General features: G+C 50.0%; 1 protein-coding gene across 2 annotated transcripts; it reads right to left on the bottom strand.

The window, feature by feature from the left end:
• Positions 1-24,535, bottom strand: NUDT3 (nudix hydrolase 3). Of its 2 annotated transcripts, none has more exons than XM_059487833.1 (6): positions 24,179-24,535; positions 13,341-13,451; positions 5,976-6,020; positions 5,303-5,387; positions 4,320-4,627; positions 1-3,843 (listed from the first exon to the last, which is right to left on the bottom strand). In XM_059487833.1, the coding sequence occupies exons 1-5, from the start codon at positions 24,275-24,277 to the stop codon at positions 4,458-4,460; spliced, it is 510 nt and encodes a 169-aa protein (XP_059343816.1). In that variant the 5' UTR covers positions 24,278-24,535; the 3' UTR covers positions 1-3,843; positions 4,320-4,457. The 2 variants fall into 2 exon arrangements, with proteins under 2 accessions (XP_059343816.1, XP_059343817.1); XM_059487834.1 differs by having other exon boundaries at positions 1-3,713.
• Positions 24,536-25,356: the final 821 nt, after the last annotated feature.

Below are 25,356 nucleotides of genomic sequence, written 5' to 3'. Positions count from 1 at the left end.
GAGACACCACAGATGAGAGGTCAGAACCGTGTGGGGATGTCCTGCAGGTGGGGGTGAGGTCGAAGGTACCAGCTCAGACACAAAGCAGACAAACCCCCACAGCTCTGACCCGCCATGGAGAGTCCTTGTTTTGGGGAGGAATGGAGAAACCTCAGGCAAACACAACTATGGACACGAGGCTGGACAATGGACCCTGGGCATTCATCCCTCTGCTGGGTCTGGGGTCCCCTTCTCCTGATTTGGGGGGGACTGCCAGGAGCCCCCCACGTACACAGAGCTCATGGAAGGACTGAGCAGCAAATGCAAAGTGATCATTCCAGATTTTCTGATTTAATAAATATAAAATAGGACACACAGGAAATTCAACAAACACTCTCAGACTTCCCCAGGTTTCTGAGGCAATTCTAGAGCAAATTCATCAAGTATAACATCAAAATTCCCATCTTCCCATCAAAAAAAAAAAAAAAAAAAACCAAACCAAAACAAAAACAAAACAAAAAAACATCTATGGACTAGCACCAGAGAGAGATTTATAAATCTCCTAAATACAACTTCAGTCCAGTTCAGTTTCTTTTTCACCAGCTCCACTTCAGTTCTGTACAGACCCCTGCCACTACCCCAGCACAGCGCTCTGGAGATCCTGAGCCCAGAGCAGCTGGATTAGTTCATTCCAGGGTTAGGAAAATGAGGATCACACCCTGTGTGTGTCAGGGGCTCAGCTGAGGGACACCCCAGCCAGGAGGTCACCACGTCCCTGAAGGGCTGCAGCCACCAGATGATGCCATTACTGAGGAGAACAGAGCCAGGAGGGAAAACCCAGCCTGGGGCCAGAGCAGAGCAGGCAGAGGGAAAAGCTCCTCACAGTGCCACAGGCACTGCCTGGGGCAGGTCTGGCTGAAGATGCAGCTCCAGCCCCACCAGCACAGGCTCCACTTGGGAAGGTGAAACCCCAAACCAGCCCCTCACCAAGCCCCAAGGTTCCTGTATGCTCTGCACAGGGATGGATGCTGCGTCTGGCTGTGTGAAAACACCAACAGGTTAATTTGGGATGAAACAGAGAGAACAGGCAGGAAAACGCACAGCTCTGGTACAAGGGGCACTCGTTGGACCTGTGCAGCCTCCGGGATTCTGATCCCTGCTCGCTGTGGAATGCTGAACACAGCTTCTGCATGGAAAAGCTGAGGCAAAGGCCCAAAGCCTCTGCTGGATCCGGGAGGGGAACTGAGGATTCCTGACATTCCCTACCCACATTTTTAACCACTGAATACTTTGTGGCCACACAAGGGAAAAAGCAACACTTGCAGATTCCAACCCCTTTTCAATTTTTCCCTTTACAGAGTTTGCTTTAAGGCACATTCCAGCTCAGGCTGAACGAGCTGCCTCAGTGCTCCACACGAGAGCAGGGAAGAGCTCACAGCATCCACCTACACAGGAACAGAGCTGGTGGCAATGCTGATACTGCTGCTCCTTGCAGCCCCAAACCCAGCTCCCACCTTCCCCCCAGCAGCAGGTTTGGGTGCTGCCTGCCCAGCACCCATGGGTGAGGGACCCTGACGTGCAGCCCCTCCCATCAGCTGGGTGATGATGAAGAGCAGCCCCTCCTCACCTCACAGCCCAAACCAGCACTCAGGACCTGCCAGGAGGGGGGACCAGAGGGCTGCTGCACCTCGCTGGGTTCCTGGGGACACCCTTTGTCACACCCAGCTCCCAGCAGTGCCCAGAGAGCACAGCCAGGCTGAGAGCCAGCTGAGAACTGCTCCCAGGGCATGCTGACACACACAGTGACACCTCACATAAGGGTCAGGCCAGCTGAGGTAAGCAACCAGCTCGGAACAGCACCAGTTTCAGCACAGCTGGGAGCCCCAGGCTCATCCCCTGGGACTCAGTGGCCCCAGCAGAGACTGAGCAGCACTGACTGGGCTGCAGAACCAGAGCCACCCTCCCACAGCTCCCCTGGGCCTCTCACAGACAGGGCAATGCTCATCCCAAACCAATTAATATAGATAAAACCACTCCAACTGCTGGGGGTGCAGCTGGACGAGCTCTAGAGAGAACCTCAGATGCTGAGGAAGATGGGAATTGTGTGGTGCACAGGGCTCAGGCCTGGACTGAAATCTGCATCTCTTCCATCAAGGCTATTCCTGCCCCAGGAGTCATTTCCAGTTACATCAGCCACTCCGTGGTAACAGCATCAATCCATGCCACATTAAAACACTTTCTTGGCACAATTTATTTTTTCTGACCCAAACAAATAAGCCATTAGCAAGTCATTAACAATATTCTACCCTAAATTGTCAGTTTAACAGCCCTGTAAAAACATTTTTTAGTTTAAAAACAAAAGTGTGCATGCTGCTGATATTAAAACTGCAGTTACTCTTTCAGGAGTACCAGCTGTTTTGTTGCAAAGCATTTCCAACATACTAATCTGTACAGTAGAGACCAAGACTCATTGAAGGCAGTAGATGGCTGTGTCAGGTGCCTCGCAGGGCACGGGCACAGCGACTCTGGGAATTTCTTGGACACTTCCAGATAGAATATTCAAGCCCTTTTGAGAGTTTGGTTCAGGCTGACCAGCACATAGTGAGAAAGGATTGTACATTCGTCTCTAAGTTGAAGTGAGCTGAACTGGTGTAATTTGGGCTCAATTCCAGACGCTTGGGTTTGAGCTACTCCTTGAATAATGGGCTGTTCCTTACGCGTGGTTTTCCATGTCAGCGATCACTGGCACTGCTTTTGGCCTTGCTACTCCACACCGATGAAAGCAGGGAGAACAAGGAAAGGAACAGAAAAGGATCTAAAATGAACAGCTTCTTGCCAAAGCAGCAAGGATACCATTCCCCCTTGTCCCAGGCTCCATGGATATTTCTATCAGATTTTCATATTGTAAGCGCTTCTCAGGAAGAGAGAAAACTCCAGAACAGTGAGTGTTTATTAGAATATTTTTTGTTAAATAAAGAGCAGGAAAAAAAAAAGGAAAAAAAAAGTACTGCAGATTTAATTTCACATCTTGGCTCTGCTCTGACAAAGGAGAAGTTACTGAACTCAGCAACCACTTCTTGTCCCAAGCCAGGGATTAATTAATGCCCCTCCCAAAACTTGTACCTGTCCCAACCCACCCCCCCCCAACCCCAACCCTTCCCATTTTATTTCCCAACTAGACAACACTGTTGGCAAATCAAGACAGCATGAAACTTACAGCAATAAAACAACAAACCCCCAGGTGAAGTGTGCCGGCGCATGGGGAGCTCTGCTGTGCTGCTCCCCCGGGAATGCCGCCTGCAGCAGGCAGCTGTACCTTTCACGGAGGGCACACCTCAAGCACGCTCCACGGTGCGACCGTAAGTGCTGCAGAACCACAGGACAAGAGACTCAACACCTGAATTTTCCCCCCGGGATTTCTCTTCAGGGACGCGCGCGCGATTTCTCTTCTCGGCGAGCGCGGTCCGGCGCTCAGCACAAACCCCAAGTGTCCAGTTCAGCACGGCGTAAGGCATGTGGACAAGAGAGACACGAGCAGGACGCAGCGGGAGCAGGGGCAGCGCTGCTGAGCCTCGCTGCAGTTTGTCTGTCCGTCCGTCCGTCCGACCCCGCTGCAGCCCCGATCCCACCGGGCGCTGTCGCAGCGCTGCTGAGGCTGTTTGGTTTTGGCCAGCGGCTCCGGACCGGCTCCGTGCGGTTTCCCTCGGATGGAAATGCAGAAACGTCGGTGGAAGCTGCCGGAAAAGCGGCGGGGATGTCTGCAGGGATGTCTGCAGGTGATCCGAACTCTGCCCTCAACTTCAAGTGTCACTGCACTAAATCGGGAGATACTGGTTGGGGAGTAAACTGGCCCAGCCACTAGCACTGTCACAGAATGTGTGTTTTTAAAAAACAGAACAAAAGGCAAACAGATTAATTATGAACCCTTCTTTTCAGAAGCAGATCAGGATTAAAAAAAAACTCCCGCAAATGAAAATGTTAGATCCTCCATCTAAAAAAAAAGTTTATACAGATGTGCTGCGAGTAGTCCCCACACGGGTCTGAGCAGCACCTTACAGTACAGACTAAGACTTGAAGAGCTGATCTCACATTGGAAGTCTTTTAATTAAAAAAAAAAAAAAAAAAAAAAAAAAGTGGCTCTGGCTGGGGTGACACAAAGGGGACACTTGGGACACTTCAGAGCACAAGGCAGATGCGGGGCTGGCAGCCTCCAGGCCGTGGAGCGGAGTACCGGGAAAGGGGCACTTCATGCACAAAATGTATTTTACAAAATACAGATCCAAAAAAAGAAAAAAAAAAAAAAGCAAAAAAAGCCAACAAAAAAAAAAAAATCATCCCACCTTGCACTAAATCGCAGCACTCTGAACACTTGCTCTGCCCCATGCCTGGTGTGAGGGAGGAGGCATGGGAACGGGGAGGGGAGGGAAATCCAGGTCTCAGTCTGCTTTAGGGAATTGCTCTGGCAGGGATCTCGTCAGTCATCTGATGTCGGACACGGAGCCCTCGGAGTACGGCGTGCTCATCACCGGGGTGCCGTTGTTGGCCAGACAGCCTTGCCTCAAGGTCTCAAAGTATGAGGCCTGCACTGGTTTATGATACTGCAGAACTTTTATGGCATCCTCTATCTTAAACCATTCCCTTTTCCTTCCTGGGGGCAAAGAGAGAAATCAGTAGATGCAAAAGAATGATGTTTTCTGACCTCAAGGGCCTCCCCCTCCAACCCCACACTGACAGCTCCCCATCCCCAGGGACGGGTGCTTTTTGCTACTTCTGCAATTTCTAGTCAAGCCAGATGCTCATTTTAAGACAATTCACAACACACAACCCAATTTCCATCACTTTGCAAATGGACTTCAGTTTCCTGTGGACAGCTCTCAGTTCTTACTCTTTCCACAAAGAGCCTGAGGGGAGTCACGTTCCATTTGCTGCAGTGCAGTCACAAACCTTGTGGCAACAACAGGTTCATTTCCACTCGGGAATCCAATTGAAACACAAGGGTTTCAAAGGTAACAGGGAATGATTAACCCACACTGCTCACATGTATTTCCTCTAGTCTCAGACAGGACAGTTCTTTGCTTGGCACCGTGCAGTGCAAGAATTAAACACAAAACTGCTGCAGAGGCAGCTGGACACTCACTTGGCTTCTCCTGGGCCACAGAGGTGATAAATCATCAATTTCACCTCAATTTTTTTCCCAAGCAACCAAAGGACACACCACTGCAACTTTTCCCAATGCCACTCCCACAGGCTCCAGGTCCCAGAGGGATGCTGAGCTGACCTGTGGGTTGCTTCCACCAGTTACTGCAGCATGCACCAAGCTTACCAATATTGACAGAGTCCTCCCAGTCCTCCAACACTTCGGTGACGATGAGTACGTAAACATAAGTCCTGTGCTTCCTGTCCCGGTTCTGGAAGGCAAAGGGGACAGAGGAGTAACCACCAACCAACAGCAACAGCAAACCTGTCCAGGCAGGAGGGCACTGGGCTGCTGCAAGATGAACTGCCCACCTTGGGTGCAGCTCCTCCCACAGCACAGCTCATTCTTAGCTACTAAAAACTGCTGTGTTTTAAATCAGAGAGGTCTGACAGTGTTGATAGGGACAGCTAAAGTGGAGTTCCTGATCTGTGGAGCAGTGGTGTGTGGACTGATGTGCTTGCAAATTAGTTCTTCAGCTGGGAAGGTTTTGACCTATTTCACATGAGTTTGAAGGAGTCAGTGCCAGAAGAACAGCAAGAGCTGTGTCTGGTACCTGCCCACTGTGCCAGGTGAGTGCCACACATGAAGGGGGGACCCCATTCCCCAGCCTTTAGCAGCACCAAGAATAATCAGCCACACCAGTTATCACCAGTGATTTTGCCCACTGCAAAGATCAGAATTGCTGAGCAGCTGTGTTTTTATTTACCAGCAAGGCTCACTCCACAACCCTGCAGAGCCATTGTTACTCCAAGATGATTTTTTGCAACAAAATTTCACAGTGTCCGTGTCTGAAACTTACCTCAAAAATTCCCACTAATCTTCCTAACGTCCCTTTCACTCCAGCCTAGGGAAGTTCAAAGAGAAAAGAAACATGCTTTAACAACAGCTCAGTACGTGTTTCCTACTTGTTGTGCAGGACCAGTTCCTTTAGGACAGGAAGCAAACGCTCTAAAATTCTGTTTTTCTTAAACCAACACAGTCACAAGGCTAAAAACAGAAATGTATCCTGAGTGCTCAACATCCAAGCATTCCCAGGGTTTTTTTTCTCTTGTTTTCCTACATTCAAACAATTTTGAATTCAATCTGGGGGAAGAAGAAATATTTGAGGAGTTACTCCTTGCATACCAATACAGTCCTCGTGACCAGAATCTCCTCTGAAGGTTATTACAGCCTGAGCAAGGGGAACGTTGGCTTTGGGGTTTGGCAGTTTTACCCCTTCAAAATCAAAGTTTAAGGAAATAAAGTATGTGTAAGACATTCACTTATACCCCAAGAGTGATGTGACAGCTCCCAGGTATTTCAGGGGAGCTGTCAGCACACACCTGAAACAATCCAATATGAACACAAAATGCTGTGATGTGGCCCTGGCAGCAGGAACCACAGAGGTTTGGATATGACACAAAGGGCAGATGCACACTGAAATAAAGCTCTTGAATCAAGCAGAGACACAAATCAAGAGATCTAAGCAACAGTTTTGTCTGTTTGAATACTACTGAGGATGTGCCACTCCATCACATTTGGTGTCCCTTTTGGCACCTCTCTGCTGGCTCCCTCCCCACCCTGCTCAGCTCTCCGTGCAAAATCCCAGCCCACTCTGCTGCCCTTGCTTTATATTCCCTCTGTTTTATGACTGTAAATGGTTGGAACTCAAGTGCTACAGACAAGATGAGATCTTGCTCCATGATTTAACAGGTCTGAACCAACCCACACAGCCTGGCACATGACCCAGCCACAACTGGGAGGTAGAGTCAGCTCCATTTCCAGCAGCTGGAACACATCCCATGAGCAGCCCAGGGAAATTGTGCCTCTTGCAGATGAGATACAGAGATATGATTATGCCAGGCTTCTTTTTTTAAAAACAAAGTGTTTGAGTCTCATTAATGCTAAGACAAATTCTCTGTCCTACTGACCAGCTGATGCACGGTCTCGTGCTGTCAGAAAGGAAGAATTTTCTTTAATGAGACAATTTTCCTGGTTAAGTTCCAGCCTACTGCATGAACAGGTACCAGAGAATCCAGCCAGAGAACACCTCACCCCTGCTGCCAGGCTGCTGATGTGGAACTGCCCCAGGAGCAAAGGGTTTGGAGCTCCCTCACTACCAGCAGTCACAGAAATCCAGAAATCCTTTTTCTAGGAAGTGAATCAACTGAATCTCCCATTTCATTTTTGGACACAAGCTTTGTTGTCTCACCAGCATTTGTGACATCCTGCTGGGCCCAGGGGTGCCTCAGTGCCTGTGACTCTGGGGCTATTTCTGGAGCGAGCAGCAGCCCCATGGAGGAGCAGCAATTCCATGCAGGTCGGTGCCTGCTGACCTTTGAGGATTCCACCTCCTCTGCCAACCCTGCTGACCTGGCCTCAGCCCTCTCCCAAGGCATCTGGAATGCAAATGCTTCAAATGCATTTCCCTCAAGGAACTCCTTCAGCACTGGGGTTTATTTTTAGCTCAGCTGTGTTCAACAGGCAGCAGAAACACAGGGAGGAACTGGAGGATTCCACCTTCACAACATACGGACATGAACGCATTAAAAGGTGAAGCAGAATCAAATATTTCTGGAAAATAACTGTCTTAAAGCAATGTTTCACTGGTTTCTGGAAAAGGTTGTTGAATTTCTGCTCTCCCTACCTGTAGGCACTGAATCAGAAGGCAGGGATTTTGTTGTGATGGTTTAGTGAACTCTCAAGTCTGACTAGAAATAAATTTATCTCCAGGCAACTGGCCAGTCTGGAGATGAAGGATGAATTCTGCTCAAGCAGCCTCCCAGGCAGTTTATCCCAGCTCCAGAACTGTGTTGGAAGCAGCAGAGGGAGGTGAGGAGCCCTTCCTTCTGTGCTGGTAAAGAGAGATGATGGAAATAATGCTGTCTTCAAACCAGATCCTCCTGCTCCGCCCTGCCTGGTCTTATTTGCCCAAAAAGGCACAAAAAGTGATGCCAAGACAAACATGTCTTGTAGAAAAATCATGTTGAATTATCATCACACAACTGGAGAAAGCTCTAAGCTTTGCTTCACACACAAACTTCCCATGTGCAGTTGTAAATGGCAGCATCAAAGAATGGTTTGGTTCAAAAAAAAACATTGGGTTGATTTTATAAAGCAAATTCTTACCAAAGGCTGCAAAACACATCAGCCACTGCTCCTGGGGGCCAGTGCCTCTCTCAGCCTGTTTTCCAGTGGATTTTAAAGACAACATACAGGACACCCAACACCAACAGGATTGTCATGTACCTGTTTTTGATGGAGCACTAAATTCTCACACCAACAGAGAGTTGTCTCTGTACAATGGCACAAACAAGCATGGAAGTGGAATTCACAGTCTCACACAAATTTCTAACATAGAAGCTGCCCAAGACACCTAAAAAATAACTTATAGCTGCTACCACTGACAAGTCAAGCTTGGTAACCAGCAAGGGAACTGCCAGGTTCCCCATCTCCTCCTTCACATGGACAAGAAAATCTTCAAGAGTTAAAGCACAGTCCCAGGCTCACCCAGGACTGCAGCAGGGTCTGAATCTTAATTTGCAGCAGATGACTCAGGAATTTTCTCCTGGATAGTAAATTAATGGCTGAGACAGTGAGTGAGGCAGAGGCAGCACAATTGATTTTGTGCCCCTCTAAGCTCTGGAAGTGCTGCAATCCTCCAGGTACATGGAGAATCCCAGGAGGATCCCAGGAGGATGGTTCTGAACCCACCAGCAGGGGTAGGAGAGCACCAGCACCCACTGCAGGTGTGGAAACAAAGCAAGGCAATCACAGGACAGGATTCCCTGGAAAGGCACACTCTGATACAAGAGGACACACAGAGCTGGCAAAATGAGCTTTTCCCCAGCTCTGCTGATCCAAATCAGCATCCAGGGTTCAGGGGAGGAGGAAAAGGCAGCTCTGGCAAGAGCACACCAGCCACGGGCACTGCCAGAGCCAGCTGCCTGCCCAGCACACACTTCAAACCCCCAGAGCACCCAGAGGGCTGGGCTGGGAGATCAGGACAAGGAACAAAAACCTGGAGGAAATGAAGCTTTACTAGTTCTGCTGCTCATGGAACAACTTGTTTTAATAAAGAAAAATTACTGAAGCCATCCAAGAACAGCAGGTTCAGGTTTCAAAGCTGAAAATAAGTTGGGGTCAGATGCAAAAAGCAGCCTGCAGCAACACCATCTGTTCCTCGGGACAGCTTTTATTTCCTTCCATCTGAGCTAAGGAAAATGTGGGTTGGAATTTCAGCTATTTTACTTTGCTCTATTAGGCTCAAAGCCTGCATCTACTACAGATTACTGCTGGGCAAGAGAACTGTGGTGGAACACCCAAATCTTTGCTCTAAGAGCTGCACTATTGAAGGTGCAAATCCCACCCAGGAGGGCTGTGGACATGTTTGGAGGATGCTGATTCCAGGCCAGCTGGGCAAACTCTGCCGTCTCAGAGAGGGTCACACTCATTCATCTAATTTGGTACTGCATGACACCTTTATTTGCTTCTACACTTGTGAAATAGAAATGAAATTCCCTATCAGAACGAAGAACTTTCAGATAGTGCTATCATTTTTGCAAAGTCTGAGTACACAGGGTAAGGGACAGTGACTTTGAGCCACCTCTTGCACTGGGTATGACCAGCCAGGAGGGGTTCAAAGGCCACAATCTCATCATTCCTGTGGGGCCTGAAGTACTTAAAAAAAAAATCTTCCTATTTTAGCACTGAAAGATATCAATATCTGTGTTCTAAATCACTAACAAAATACATGAAACAGGAAAGATTATCTATAAAGCATGTTTAGAAGAGGGGGAAAAAAAGTTCCAGCAACCAGATCAAAGTACTGCCATGATGGACTATTCTTGATATTGGCACCAATTGCCTGTTTGATCACAGATCAAGCACAGATTATCTGGCTTTTGACTCCCATGAAAAAAGAACAACCAACGCTCCTGCAGTGGTATAAAATTTGACATTTACTAAGTATTTAAAGGTCAGGATGTGAAGAATGCTCTAAGTGAAAAAGGAACTGGTGCTGAGTGTCACAGATGAGTGTGGAGCTTTTTTCAAAGTCACTCTATAATAAGTTTAAGGCATCTATTTCTAAACCATGATGTTCACCAGTTGCTCACACCCATAAAAACCTCTTATTCCTAAGCAAAGAACACACTCCATGAGCACCACGACCTGTTTGCAAAGGGCACACACCTTCCACAAGGTGAACTTTAGAACACACGTGGAGTCCCCAGCTCTGTAAGACTGACTACAGCAACCTGTCAAAAATTAGAGGCTTCTTCTGAAGAGGCTGCTCTAACCCAGAGCTGCTGTGTGTCTGCTGTCACTCTGCACAAACAATGCCCAACAACTGCAGTCACTTCCAATTTCATGCAGACAACACGGAGCATGACAAGTGTGGGTACCTGTCTGCTTTAATACTTGTGCTGGTACAGACTAATAGAGATAAGGACTACCTCAAACTAGGACAAGGACTTGAACTCAAACTGGGACAGAGGGATCGCAGCCTTCACTCAGAATCAACATGTCATTTTTGGAACAGAAAGAGGGAAAAGTTAGGTAACTTTAGATGGCAATTCTTTCTGCAATAACATGGATAAACCTAAACACATACACAGTAAAATTAAAACAGTGAATGCAGAAGTTAAAATGTTCGTTTAGGGAAACGTGTTTTGGGAATAAAAAAGCGCACCATGCAAAAGAGAATGAATTGGGAAGAGACAGTCTATTGTCATCCTCAAAAGCCACAAGCAACAGGAAGGGTCACAAGTTCTTACAGCTCTTCCAACTGGCTCTTACTAAAAATTGGAAAAGGCATACCAAACCCAGGGAAAGAAACCCCACACATTTCTCCCACAGCTTTGAGCAGCATTGCTCACTGCCATGGGGGAAACTGGATTTTACCTCTCCCACCTCGAGCAACAAACTGGAGCTGCTCAGCTAACCTGTGTCCCCATGAATGGCTGTCCCAGGAGAGAGGCAAGGACCCCAAAGCTACTCAGAAATCAGCCTCAGCTCCAAACAACCCCAAAACACCTGGACTGACATGGAAGGGAGAGCAAGGGCTCCCAGCAGCCTCCTGAAACCCCTCCTGCCAAACTGACAGCATGAACTGGGAAAGTGGGTGCTCCTGTCTTTCCCAAACAGCTCAGGGCCGGGGATGTGGGGATAATTCTGTGTGCAGCCCCTCAGCAGCAGCACATGAGCACAGCCCGAAGGGGGAAGGCATCACGCCCCTAAAACTCTGCCAGCACCACTGGCACTGTGCTCATGTCAGACAGCTCCGTGTCAGCTCCTCCACCTGCAGCACCCAAGGCTGGGGGTGCCCAGGTGAGCTGGGGGTGAGCCAGGGGTGCCCAGGTGAGCCAAGGGTGCTCAAGTGAGCTGGGGGTGCCCAGATGAGCCAGGAGTGAGCCAAGGGTGCCCAGGTGAGCCAGGGGTGCCCAGGTGAGCAAGGGGTGCTCAAGTGAGCCAGGGGTGAGCCAAGGGTGCTCAAGTGAGCTGGGGGTGCCCAGGTGAGCCAGGGGTGCCCAGGTGATTCCCAGGTGCTCCCGGTGCTCCGAGCTGCTGCCGTTCCATGCTGCGACCGGCCGGGCAGAGGTGCCTCGCTGGGCAGAGCTCAGCCCTGCCAGGCTGCCAGGGCTTGGGTTCCACTGGCAGCGGGCAGGGCTCCACGTGAGCAGGGAACACCAGCCGAGGAGCGGGATTATCTCAGCCAGCCCAAACCAGTTCCTGCGCGGCCGCGGCCGTGCCAGGGCTCCCTTCCAGCAGCGCTGTCATGGAAGGAGCGCGGCTCTCCCAGGGCGCCGCTGCCCGCGCGGGGAGTGCCCCTGCACGGTTATTTTAAGGGTTGAGAGGCAAAGCCCTGCACCTCCTGAATGAACCCTGCACTTCTCTATCCAATCGCCTCATTATTAATAACGCTTGGGCTGAAAAGCAGGAGTCTGCAGCTAAAAATATTTCTATTGTTCTGGTTACACTCGCTTTGGCTTGTAAAGCTGTTGAAAGGTTGCCGAGTTACTGGAAAAGCAGGAGCTGGGTTACAAGCTGGAATTAAATTTGCAAGCAGTAATTCCCAGTATTAGAGGGAGGTAAAGAGACTTAAAAACATAAACTTTTAAACTGTATAATCTCTTTCTGATAAACTGCTAGATTATTAAAACGTCCAAAGAGAAACATGCAGCTTGAGATCTGCCACATTTGGTTAGTCCAACAGTCTGAATATTCAGAGTTGTGTTAGACAGCAGCATGTACTTCCAAATAATTCAGGAAAAAAACCTGCACAGACCAGACAATTCAAAAAAGCAGCTACAGGAGAAGCTTCTTCCCAAGTCCCATCAATTAGCTCTTGCTTTCTGTTCTGCACAGAGCCCAAAGATTTATAACCCTCTCAAAAGCATTTTTAATCCTGCCTTATGTAACTGTGAACCTACTTGGCCCTTCCATCTATAATCATGCAGTCATTTCTGAACCTAAGCATCTCCCCAGTTGCTTAATATTCAGAAGCAAATTCTAAAGACATGTTTTACATACACTGCAGTCAACTGCTATTTACTGCCTTTACACTTCTTAAGAAGAAAAAAATTGTTCTTCCAGCAGCTTTAAGAGAAAAATGTGCCTTCTACCTACAGCCCATTGATCTGTGTTTGATCTGCTGTTTGATCTCCTTCCTGAAAAAGCTTCAAGCAAAAAAGAGAAAAGAAACCAACCAACCCATGTATACTATAGGAACTGCTGCTGGTAATTTATGGCCAATTTCACTTATTCACATAAACATCACTGTGTATTCTAAACCAAAAACATACCTAGGTCCCTATTTTGATTGCTTTTAGTGGCTCCTAAGGGTTTATTTCTACCTTGTAGCCAAGTACTAGACAGGTCCACAAAGGCACAGCTGAATTTTGAAGCTCCCTCACAGAGAAAATGAAGCAGAGACTATATATACGCTGAAGTGACTAGAGCTGAACTTTATTTTCAGTTAAAGGTATCAGGCAAGGACAAGCTCATTCCAACTGAGAGGTTTAATTACATTCCCATGTTCTCTTATTTAGGACTCTGCTTTCCTCCCACGTGGGATGGGGATATCACCAGTGGCCCTGTCTGCCTCTCCACCTCGAGGAGAAGGAAGAGTGATGAAAACAAGCCCAGAGAAGCCGGGCTGACAGGGCGGGGTGAAGGCACTCACCTCCTCACAGACCTCGCGCACGGCGGCCACGCCGGGCTCCTCCTCGGGCTCCATGCCACCCCCGGGGACAATCCATCGGTCTGGATGGCGACTACTGCTCACCAGCAGCACCTGTGGGGAGAGAGACAGCTGATGGGGCACCCGCAGAGATTGTCTTTGTGCCTCACACGCCCCCAGACACGACCCACCCAAGGCAGGGCCTTGCCGCTGCTCGCTTCTCCCTCAGCCATGGAAATTCCAGCAGCACTGACACCGAGGCACTCCCACACTCTGTGTTACCCCAGCCATGCCTCTCCCTGCTCTGATTCACTGCAGGAGAAACTGTCCCTGCACACCAAAACACTCACTGGCACTGGGCACAGCATCACCCACAGTGTGAGTGCGCTGCACAGTCCCCACAGCTCGGGATACACCCCAGGTAACAACACAAACGCACAGATGCTGCTCAGCACCCCCATCCTTTGCAGAAGTACCTTGATTTAACTCTCCTGGTGCCTTTGGCCTTGCCTGTCCCTGCAGTTCTGCCACTAACAACAATACACGTCCAGGAACTCCCACTGCACTATTTATGTGCAATTGTCTGAGCACAGATTCTCAGCCCCACTGTTTGTCACCTCTTTTGCAGTAGGCACTGAGGATTCAGCTCTGGAGCCAGCACTTGGCTACTTTTGGTTTAGAGGAGGTTGTTTAATGAGGTAAAAGCAAAATAAAAGCCTATATTAAACCTATTAAACATAAAACCCCCCAGGAAAGGGCTGCAGGAAGGACAGACTTTTGTGAATGAGAAAAATGGCTCAACCCTCTTCCCAGGAGGGATTTACCATAAACATGCTTTGGGGCAGGTTTTCTTGAAACAGTATTTTTTATTCCAGGGTAATTCTGCTCTGTAGAAGTTCAGGTTCTGATTTGCCACCTCCCAGCCAGACAAGCTCTAACACTCTCAGCTGACTACAGACTGTCCCAAAGAACAGTGAGACACTGTGCTTATTAAATCTACTTGCAATACACCCATGAGCAGAGCTGGAAACTTAAAACAACACTGATACTGTTGTCCAGCTCTCTAAACAAAGCTCGTTCATTAGAGTCATCCTGTTGTACTTCATCATTTCACGGGCACAAAGCTCAGAGCCAAAGCGACTTGCTCCAGAAACTTTCCAACATACCAGTCCAATTAGGTTCCAGGCCAGCTGTAACAGTGTCAGACATTTGGGAGTTACACTGTGGAGACACTGAAATCCCAGGCTTTACTGGGGAAACAGTGACTTGCCAGTAGGATATGAAAAGATTTGCACTAATTACCCAAAGGAATCTACCTACAGAACTCAAATTGCCAAAACAAAAACAAGCACAAGATTTCCAGGATTTTTCAGCTGGTTTATCTTGAAAATTCTCTGACCAAACTCATACTGGAAACAAATGAAGGTGCACGAGCCACCTCAGTTCCACAGTTCCAAGTGGGATGGTGCCTGCCCCATCCTCTGGCCAGGCTGTGACAGAACAGGGTTTGCTTTGCAGTGACATCCCAAGTGTTTGGCCCTCTCCAAGAGGAAGGCAGAATTCCTTTCCTCCAGGCATCCAGTCCATGTAAAACTCCACCAGAAAGCCATGCCTAAATAGGGAATGTAAACTTCATTCATCCTCAGAGCGCTTGGGAGAGCAGCCAGTCCCTGCCAGGCTCCCCAGCCACCTCACTTTGCCACTGTGCCTCCTCCTAGCACAGCACTTGACTTCTACTCCATCCCCACTCATCGTCCAAAAGAGCTTGGACTCAAATTCCTCACTCCAGGTCAGTTGGTGATTCTGAGGACAAAGCTAAAGAGCAGGAACAGCCATTTCAAGTGCACCTTTGCTGCCAGGTAAGGGAGCTCCAGCTCTGCCACTTCCCATTGCAATTCAGAGCTCCAGCTCAAGGGGACAAAAACCCAGAAAAAATATTAAAAAAGCCTCCAAAGAACCAGATCTTTGAAACTCAGCAGAGCACATCTCACAGCCCTGAACTCCTGCCACCTTCCAGGCGTGAGAACAAGGATCTGCTCCAGAACCCTGGACACAGACTGCTCCAGGAAACCTGCTCAGGCTGAGACAATGCCTCAGCAACGCACCAGGAGGAACTTCTGGGTGCAAACAATGGTTTGAGGCAAAGTAAATTAACTTCAGCTGCTCTGGCAGTTGAGCATTTTCTGAATAGAATTAACATGAACAACCCTTGGTGGGAAGGAAAAACCTGTCATTCTCACACTTTTATGTAATCAGACTATTTCCTGTTTAATAAAAAGGAAATCCCATCAAGAGAGTGCAGGAAACAAGCCCTACAAGGTCATTCTTTTAAAACAACTTCAAACAGGATATTGCTACCAATGAGCTCTCCCAAGACAAAGGGGCTGAGTTCCAAAGGAGGGGGAGACATTGCTGTGTTGGAAAAAACCCACACTTCCAACACCAGCCCTGGATCCAGATACATGCAATGCATTCAGAGGGATACAGGAAAAAGTTGACATCATCCAAATCCCAAAATTTTGGGTTGGAAGGGATCTTGAAGCCCATCTCATTCCCTACCACTTTCCAGTAGATCAGCCCAGGGTACAGCTGGCTTTTTAGCTCATTAACTTCTTTATTACATAAATAACTTTTATTTTAATACATTCTAAAGTACTTAATTTAATCTAAACAGCCATCAAAAAATAAACCAAAATTTAGTTATGTTTTTAAATCAGGCTAGAACACGTAGGAAGGTCAAATATTTCCATTTAATCCTTGCCAGGCAACTGTGTTTAAAATGGCTACTGAGACTCTTGGCCTGCCAGGAATTTTGGAGTTGGATTTTGGAGCCACGTCCTGCAGACTTTTTGGAAAAGCATTTGCAGGTAATACACATGTCACATGGCCAAGTTGTGTTTTCCAGGATTTCAAAGACAATTATGTCATTTCAAAGCAGGGAAATGAGCAACACAAGCCTCTCTGGCAAGGCAGGAGGTGGCCCTGCTGAAACTCTCCCACACAATCCCCCACAAAAGAGAAAGTTTAGAAAAATAAGCCAAGTTTGAAGTGTGCAGCAGGGGCTCGAAGCAGAGCCTCGAGGCAAGAACCTTCAAAGCTGCACACAACAAACAAACCCAAACAAACCTGAGCAGTACTAACCCTGCCTGGAGGAGACAGGAAAGACACCAAGACATCTAAGGCTGCCCAAACAGCCACATGGAATAAGGAGCTCCATGGGAAAAGGGGTAAAGAGTTTGTCCCTGGGATGAATATGGGCATCCCCCATACACAACACTTTAAAATAACTGACACAAACCACTGTATCCACATGGAGGGGTTTTCCTGCCTTCTTTTCACAGGAATAATGGGGCTCTGCAAAGCAAGAACTGGGCAACCAGGACCAGGCAGAGAATTAACTCCCCATTTGTGGAGCAGAGGAGCAGAGATTCCCAGGTTCTTCCATGCTATGGTGGATTTAAACAACATCCACCACCCATAAATAAAACAAGAACACGATTCCTCGAAAGAGGCTCCACAGCAGCACTCGAGCAGACAGAAAGGGCCACAGCCCTGCGAGGAGCTGGGCCACAGCATGGGTAGAAAATGAGCTGAGAACCTTCCAGACTTCCAGGAAAAGCCAGTGCTACCCACCTGTGCCAGGCAAGCTGGCAGCCAGCACAGGGAACAGCAGGCAAGATGTTAAATCCAGGGTCTGGCCCAGCAGCCTCCTGCTGCCAGGAGCTGATCCATAGCTGCTGGCTCCTGACACTGCCTCACAAGCTTCCCCTCAATATTTTCAGGCTTTCCCTCAGTATTGACATGCTTTCCATCAATACTGCCGTGCTTTGTATCAACATTAAGCTATAAATCACATGGTTTGCACAGCGACTGAAGCACAAACCTCCCGGCACTGCACCTCATTTCCCACTCCAGCATCATTTATCAGAGCTCAGCCTGCAAGGAAACTCTGCTGCCGCAGAGGCTGCAGGAGCTGGGAGGAGAAGATGGCTGACTGCAAGGCTTTTGCTGTTCAATCTGCCTTTGTCTCAAAGTTTCAGTTTAAAAGCAGCGTGTTCTCAGGAGCTGAGCTGTGCTGCCATGTGCCCCATGGCCAGGCAGATCCCAGAGCTGCTGCTGTGTCCAGCATAACAAACACCTTGGATGCTTCATTCAAAATTAACAAAATTCTCCCAATCCCCAAATATCAGTGCTGTAATGCTTTTCTACCTGACAAAAGTGGGATGTTCATCTGACCACACCAAATCACCTTTAAGCTCTATGATCAGCAAGGGGTGAGAACTGGAGGAGTAGGGGGAGAAGAGGGACACTGCTGTCACCAAAGCTGTGCAAAATTAATCTCATTTCCCTGGCAGCAGCACAGCCTCGATGACTCCCCAACAAATCACGTGTTTTGCCAAACTGCAAGGGCAGCTTGTCCCAGGGTGCACGCCAGGCTCACGGGAGGGCTTCTCCCACCCTCTTGCTATTCCAGGCACGTTCTGGAGCTCGCACATGGTAGGAGTGAATCCAGCCGTGGGTCAGCAGGGCTGCAGCCCGCCCTGCACCTGCCAGGGTCAGCAGCTGGGACCACAACACACACTCTCACCAGAAATCCCTCCCTGCCCATAACAGCCTGTCCTGCCAGGAGCATTCCAGCTCCTCAACAGGATACGTCTCCTTAGACAAGTGTAATTTTTGCACATGCACCTGCACCAGGCTCCGTGGGATAATGGGATTTAACTGATAGTGGGGGATCCAGGAGCTGGAGGTGGGAAATTCACGACAGGACGGCGCAAAAGGGAAGAGATTCGTACTAGAGAACTTGACAAAAGTAAAGCACAAGTTTTGGAACGGGAGCAAGAGGTGAACTGGAAAGAGTTCAAGTCATTTCAAGTGCTTGGATCGCACCTACAGTCCTATAACCAGAGAGGAAAAAATACAGCAGATTCTGTTGGTTTTTAGGCTGCTGGTTACAATAACAATAATAAATTACCGTGCTGCTGCTCTGGCTCCAGAGCTCCACAGGTCCTGTTACTGCTACAGCAGCGCTCCTGCTGCTTCAGAGCCACTGCCTGCTCCTAGCAGGGAGGAACACAATCCCAAGTCCTCCCCCTCCAGCGAAATTATGGTTTAGATAACCACAGAAATTATCTGCAACATGCCTTCCCATGCTTGAGGAGCAGCTGAACCGCCTGCAGCAGCAGCCGCTGCTTTCAGAGGGCTGATAAGGGGCACTCCCAGAGAGAGACCCCAAACCCCAGAACCTATTTCTGCCTGTCAAAACCAGTTTGGTGACCACTCAGGGCTTACACAACTTGTCCAGGCGCACCTTTCCAGGAGAAAGGCTGGCTTGTAAAGCGCCTTTTTGAGTAAAGGAGGAGAAAAAGCAATGAGGAGGTATTTGGGGTTTTTACAGAGCTGTCAGCAGCTGCACACTGCTCTGATTAACCACCCTAGTCAGGATATACAGCATGCACAAACTCTTGGGAAGCTGCTCAAATATAAGTAGTTAATCCTACACACAGCATCAATATATGTCACCTGCAGGAGGAGAAGTAACCCCTGAAACATCTGACAAAAATCCACCCAGCAGGTAATTGTACCCCTCCGAATTTCACAGGTTAATGAGAAATTGCTGAGAACAAAGAGTCAGTGTGCCACATCCAGTGGCAGGGACACACAAACACACACAAAATTTGAGAGATCTTTGGTCTGTGCAGTGAGTCCTTCAGCTGGGTTGAAAAAGAACAAGTGTTTAAAGTAACAGAGGCCCTGTTTCCCAACCACTGGATGTCACCTACAGCACTCCCACACGGATGTTTGCTATTTCTAAGGTAGAACTCAGTTTGCTAATTTTTCTCTATCCAAGCAAACCATGAGAACCCTCCTTATTTTAAAAGAACATAAAAGTCCACACACATGGTTGTTTTCTGTTTTTTTTAATAAGAAGGGAAAGAGTTGTTTTTCCAGATTGTGAGAGACCATCCATGGAAAGATAAGGTTCCCTGGCAGCAGTCCCTGCTGGGAGCACCCCCAAATGCTGGTACCTGTCTCCACACTGCAGGAGTTTATCTGAAGGGTGCTGAGATGAACCGAGTCAGGCAGCTGGGTGTGGGTTTTTTAAAAAAGAGGGGGTACAGAACACACAGGGTGAGGAGAAAAAGACAGGAAAAGCAGCTCCTGGTCAAGCACTAAATGGATCTGAGGTGGAAGAGATTCCAAAGCAGTGTTCTGCAGAGAACAGACACAGCCACCACTGTTGGGTCCTTCTCCATAGAGCCAGGGTGGAGCACACCCTCTTTCCATGGTCATCACTTTTCCCTGAGCTGCAGCAGAACAAAACTGACTCAGTTCTTCAGTTTCACAACAGCTCGCTGAGCTTCCAGCAAATGAAGTGAAAATTTAACAATTTTCATTCTTTTGTTGTCTGGAAACGTACAAGAGACCATGGAATTGCTTGTAAAACCGTTTAGTGAGAGCTGCTTTTGTGGGAAGGCAAAAGACTTTTGAAGATGAAAGCCAGGTTTTGCAGAGGTTTATCCACGCTCTCCTGCTCTCGGAGAACACAACCTACAGCTTGTACACAATCTACAGGGCTGAGAGGGACAGGAGAAAGGCAAGAAAGAGATCCACTTCCAAGCTGGCCCTTATCCTCCTGGAGATGTGGTAACAGGTTAGCAACAGACCAGGAGAACTTCACTTGGGTCCAACCACAACCCTTTCATTCAGCAGATGGGAGCACCCAGCCAAGCCCAGCCACCAGAACAGGGATTCTGAGCCCGTTCCACGGAAAGCAGGATGACCATATGATGCTGGGCTCACTTACACCGGAGTGGTTTAGCTGTTGCTGGTTTACGCTGGAGCCAAGGCACAGGGGACAGCCCAGGAGCACCTCGTGATCCCCACCACACTCGGGGGTTCCAATCCCAGCTCTGCTGTGTTACATCACAGCTGGAGAGGAAAAACGGGAGAGGAGAGGCCAGAAAGAAGAAGAAAAAAGGTTCGTTTGCATTCCAATGGCTTTCCCAGGGCCACCCTGCCCAGCTCTCCCCGTGACCACCGTGACCAGCGAGGCTCAGCCCGTGCCAGGGCACCGGCCCTGGGCGAAGCCTCTCTTCTCCCAGCTCCATTCAGGCCTCATTCACCGCTCAGAAAAGATTCTAACCGAGGCGTTCTCTCAAAAAAAATCAAGTCTTTAAAAACGCCCGTGGTTAACGAGCAGCTTGTCCTTTCACAGACACAATGTGGGCATGTTGAAACCTGCTGCTATCCCAGCACAGACCCGGGGCCCAGCGGTGCCTCTTTATCCTGTCAAACACCACCCGAGCAGGGCTCCAGCTGCTGGGGCATCAGGGGCATTTTCTGAGATTTCTCCTCATGGAACAGCTGGTCCACACATAAAATATGTGTGTTATGTGAAAACAACACCCTGGTGGTGATGCTGAGGGGCAGGGACACCCCAAGCAATGAAGTGACTGCAGAGGTACCAGAGGATTTGAGGATTTGGGAGCTCTCCCTCTGCGCTCTCCTTCCACAGTTCTGCAAATATTCCAGGAGTTCAGTCCATGTCAAAAGATGGGAATAGCAAAGTCCTGGTTCTGGCTGCTGGAAGGAACTTTGAAGTCTGTTCCCACTCTCTGAATTAATCCTGATGCTGCCCCAGCTCTCCCTGTTGCCCAAGGATGTGGATGGTGGTTTGGGAAACCACACACAATTTGGGGGCTTTCCACGATGCCCAAAAAAGTGTAAATTTTTTTCTCCATTTGAGATTCACATTGAAATCAATTCTCCCTGTGCTGCTTTTTAAAGGAATATGTAACAAAGGCATCTTTTCAGCCAATGCTTGGTCTTCCAAAACCGTTCCAGAGCTTTTTTCATGCCCAAAAGCAGCGGCCTCCAAATGCAATGCAGAGACAATGTACGACCTCCAGCAGCATAAGGAAAAAATAAATCACTTAAAAACTAAAAAAGAACAAAGTATTTTTCTGTTAAGCCTCTTTATTTGCAAATATAACACCAAACCAAGGACATGGTGTTTTATCAATCTCCAGGGATTGCAAAGATTTCAATGAAAAATGTATCAGTGAACTGAAGAGTCAGGGGGAAACACCTAAACAGAAGAAAGCAGCCTCCTCTGTAAGGGCAAACAGAATTCTCTTATTTCTTCTTGTCCACTGACAAACTTTTTTAATTCAAGAACTAATGAGGGGTTAAAAACAGGAAAAAAAAAGAGATTTTTGAATTCATAGCAGGAAATGAAGAAGAAAGGCAAGACCAAAGTTCTACTATTTCTTAAGCACTTAAAAGGAACAGTAATGAGAAACAGCCAGTCCTAGGAAAAATCCAACTTTAATATAGAAAGTTTATTTATCAAAACATGCTTCTTTTCTTCTCTCTTCTTTTCAAACACTAAGCTTTTAATAGCTCTTTAATGTAAATACTTTGGCTCTGGCTCTTTCTCCCCTCCCTGGAGAGACCTTTTAAAGAGATCTCAATTTCCACTTAAATAGAAGCAATCAATAATAAAATACATCAGTAACATTAAAAAGTATTATTGTCCAAGAGCAAACCAAGAAATATTTCACAGCCATTTTATATTTTGTGCTTAAATCTGTACAGGTAACACCTTCCTTGCTATCAAGTAGTAGTGAGTGGACACCGGTCAGCTTCTCTCAAAGTTTATTTAAAAGCCAACAACTGAGAATGAACCCAAGAAATAATTAGAAAGGAAAATTAATAATGTGCCCTGCTTGCTGATTTCACTCACTGACTCAAGTTTAACTTCAATGCCTTTTGGCCAGGGCCAAGTGCAGGATCTGGGCACAGAGTCCATCCCAGTGGGTTAATTCCATGGGATTGGCTAAGAACTTTCCCAGATGGATTTGTGCCAAGCCCCGTTCCTGGGCAGCTCCTGCAGCAGGGCTCTAACAGGTGGGAACAGAGGATGCAGCCTCAGCCCAGGGTTCAGCTCTCAGGTACCACACACAGCCCCTCAAAGGCTCTGAGATCAGACCCGTCCTTCCCTGCCTCGCTCCTCACCTGCAGCACACAGATCGTTCTACTCCAGCTCTTACCTGGAAACCAGAGCCTGAAGGATTTAAATTCAATCCACTGTAGGTGGAGACCACAGCAGAGACACAAGTGACACAAAAGTGGTTTTAAATCTCAGCCTTGCACCAACCTGACAGCTGAGCCTGCTGGAGGCATCCATCCCACGCCAGCGTGCCTCGGGAACGAGTTCACTTTCCTCCTTGGACCTCCTGGGTCAGCACTGTGACACTGCCACACAGCCTGGTGTCCCAGCACAGGGAGGGCTCTGAGCCCTGCCATGAACACACCTCGGTGTCCCAGCACAAGGAGAGCTCTGAGCCCTGCCATGAGCACACCTCGGTGTCCCCAGCACCATGAGGGCTCTGAGCCCTGCCATGAGCACACCTCGGTGTCCCAGCACAGGGAGGGCTCTGAGCCCTGCCATGAGCACACCTCGGTGTCCCCAGCACCATGAGGGCTCTGAGCCCTGCCATGAGCACACCTCGGTGTCCCAGCACAGGGAGGGCTCTGAGCCCTGCCATGAGCACACCTCGGTGTCCCCAGCACCATGAGGGCTCTGAGCCCTGCCATGAGCACACCTCGGTGTCCCAGCACAGGGAGGGCTCTGAGCCCTGCCATGAGCACACCTCGGTGTCCCCAGCACCATGAGGGCTCTGTCACGGGCTGGAGGGATCAGCTGGAGCCTGTGCAACACTGCAGCCTGAGGTGTGTTAAAATAAAACTCACAACCAGTCACATGCTGATTGCCTCAGGCACCTGTTAAAAGTACTTTTCTACCCTAAACCACCCTGCGGTCACACATGGCCAAGCCTCTACCGCTGGAGAAGAGCCTGGAAAGTGTCCCACTAATTGTGGACAATTCATCAGGGCACTTCAGAGCCTTCACCCACCCATGCTGAGCATCCCCAGCATCACCACACAAAACAATGATGGTCTTCTTCACGGTCAGTCCATAAATTTCCTAGAAGTCCGTGGGAAGGATCAGTTACACTGAACGCTGCACCAGCCACACTGCTGTCATTTCAGACCATTTCTGCTGAAATGCTGACACTCCTCATCACGCCAGCACAGCTACAAAGGGCTTGTGCAGTCTCCTTCACGTTAAATAATAACTGGATGTATGCTAATTGCCTTTCCTCCAGTGAACTGTCTGCATTCCCTTCCGATTTCCTGTAGCTACAAATATGATAATCAGGAGAACAAAGACTTTAGCACAGCCACCCGGGCACAGCAAATGCAGTGGAGTGTGTACGCCTGACTCCAGCAGCAGCACAGAAGGCAGACCTGCAGCCTTGCTGCCCTGAGCACCCCGAGCCCACTTTCGGGAGGTGTCAACAAAGAGCGGTGTAAAATCGCACATGGGAGCGAAGTTTCTCACGGTAACTTCCCGGACAATGCAGCCCCTTAGCAACGCGGCCGCTCTCAAACCAACCAATCCACCTTTAATTCCCACTTCCTCCCAAACTCTCTGGACAGCAACTTCTGGCACTCCATCAGTCCCCTTTTATCCCAGTTTCTTTTTATAAATCCAAGGTCAGGTTTCCTCTCCCATCTCATGTGATGTGCTGGACTGAAGTTCTGCCAGCGCGGTGGGTCCCCAACACTGCCAAACCCCCTCCCGCGCTCCCCTCAGCCCGTCCCGCCGCCCACCGGGCATCTCCCCGGCTCCGGCGGAGAGCAGGAGCCCAGTGGGAAGCACCAACTCTCCCAGCGGCGCTGAACGACGCCTGTTAAAAATAAAACCCCGCCGGCACCGAGTCCCCCCACCCCGGTCGCTCGGGGGTCCCGGGCCCGGCCTCGCCCCTCACCTCCTCCTCGCTCTCGCTGCGGAAGCACAGGCAGGCCGCCCGCTTCTTGTAGCCGTCCCCGTCGTAGGTGCGCGTCTGGTTGGACTTGAGCTTCATCATCCTCCGCTCCGGGGGCGGCGGGGCCGGAGGACGCGCGGCCCGGAGGGCGGGGGCGGGCGGGACCCACCGGGCGGCGAAGGACGGGGGGGCGCGGAGGGACCGCCTGCCCGCGACAGTCTCTTTCTGGGTCTCGCTTCGTGGGTCTCGCTACGCGCTGCCTCCCTTCGCCCGCCTCACCCCTGCCCTCGCTCCCGGCCGCGCCGCCGCCACCGCCCGCGCTCCGGCCACCGCCGACGACGACCGCGCCGCCATCTTGGGGCTCGCTACGCAAACGGCGTAGCGCCGTCGGGCGGGGAGGCGGTGCTGCCCCTGCGGCCTCGCGGCGCGCCCGCTACGCCAAGTGCGCAGCGCGGCTTCCAGAATCGCTCCCCCCTCGCCGGCGGCGCCGCCACGCCCCCGCCCCGGCTCGCGCGCTCTGCGCCAGTGGCGCACGCCGCGTTCGGGAATAGGGCGGGCGGCGCAGAGCGGCGGCGGCGGGCGCTCGGCCTTACGCGAACGGCGCAGAGGCCGGGCCGGCCGCGCGCACGTGGCCCCGCTGTGACAGCGGCTCCGCGGGGAGCGCAGCGCCCGCCCTCCGCCGCGCGGGGGCGCTGCAGGCACCGCGCCAGTCCCACCCCCGGTGACACCGAGGGGCCGGGTCCGTTCCCCGGTGACATCCCGGGTGTGTGTGTGTTCATCCCCCCGCCCTGACACTGCGGGTCGATGTGCATTCCCTCTCCAGTGACACCCGGCTGGGTGTCCATTCCCCTGCCGGTGATACCGCGGGTCGCTGTCCGTGTCCGCTGACACCGCGAGTCGGTTCCCAAGTGTCGCTCCCCCGCCCGGTGACAACGCGGCCATCCCGGGCCCGTTACCGATTAGTCACCGGCTGCCGAGCGACATCTGGCGGCGGGTGGCGGCCACAGCGTCACTCGCTCCCCCTCCCACCGGCGCTGCCGCCAACCCCGCCCTCGGTCCCCCCCCAGGTGACAGCCCAGGTGACAGCGCAGCGGCGCAGGACACGCGGAGCCGCCCACGCGGGCTGTGTCCCCATCGGAGGGACACGGGCTGGCACAGCTGAGTTTTCCATCTGCAGCACA

This window comes from Ammospiza nelsoni, chromosome 23, assembly GCF_027579445.1.
Source record: "Ammospiza nelsoni isolate bAmmNel1 chromosome 23, bAmmNel1.pri, whole genome shotgun sequence".
NCBI lineage: Eukaryota > Metazoa > Chordata > Aves > Passeriformes > Passerellidae > Ammospiza > Ammospiza nelsoni.
This window is presented reverse-complemented; position numbering and strand designations above follow the sequence as displayed.

Bases quoted from the DNA above. Each gene is read 5' to 3' on its own strand.
- NUDT3 (XM_059487833.1), bottom strand. From the start codon at position 24,277: ATGATGAAGCTCAAGTCCAACCAGACGCGCACCTACGACGGGGACGGC. The intron at 13,452-24,178 runs GTGAGGGGCGAG...CTCTCCCCACAG, and splicing joins GCAGCGAGAGCGAGGAGGAG to GTGCTGCTGGTGAGCAGTAG. The intron at 5,388-5,975 runs GTAAGTTTCAGA...TTTGCCTTCCAG, and splicing joins GATTAGTGGGAATTTTTGAG to AACCGGGACAGGAAGCACAG.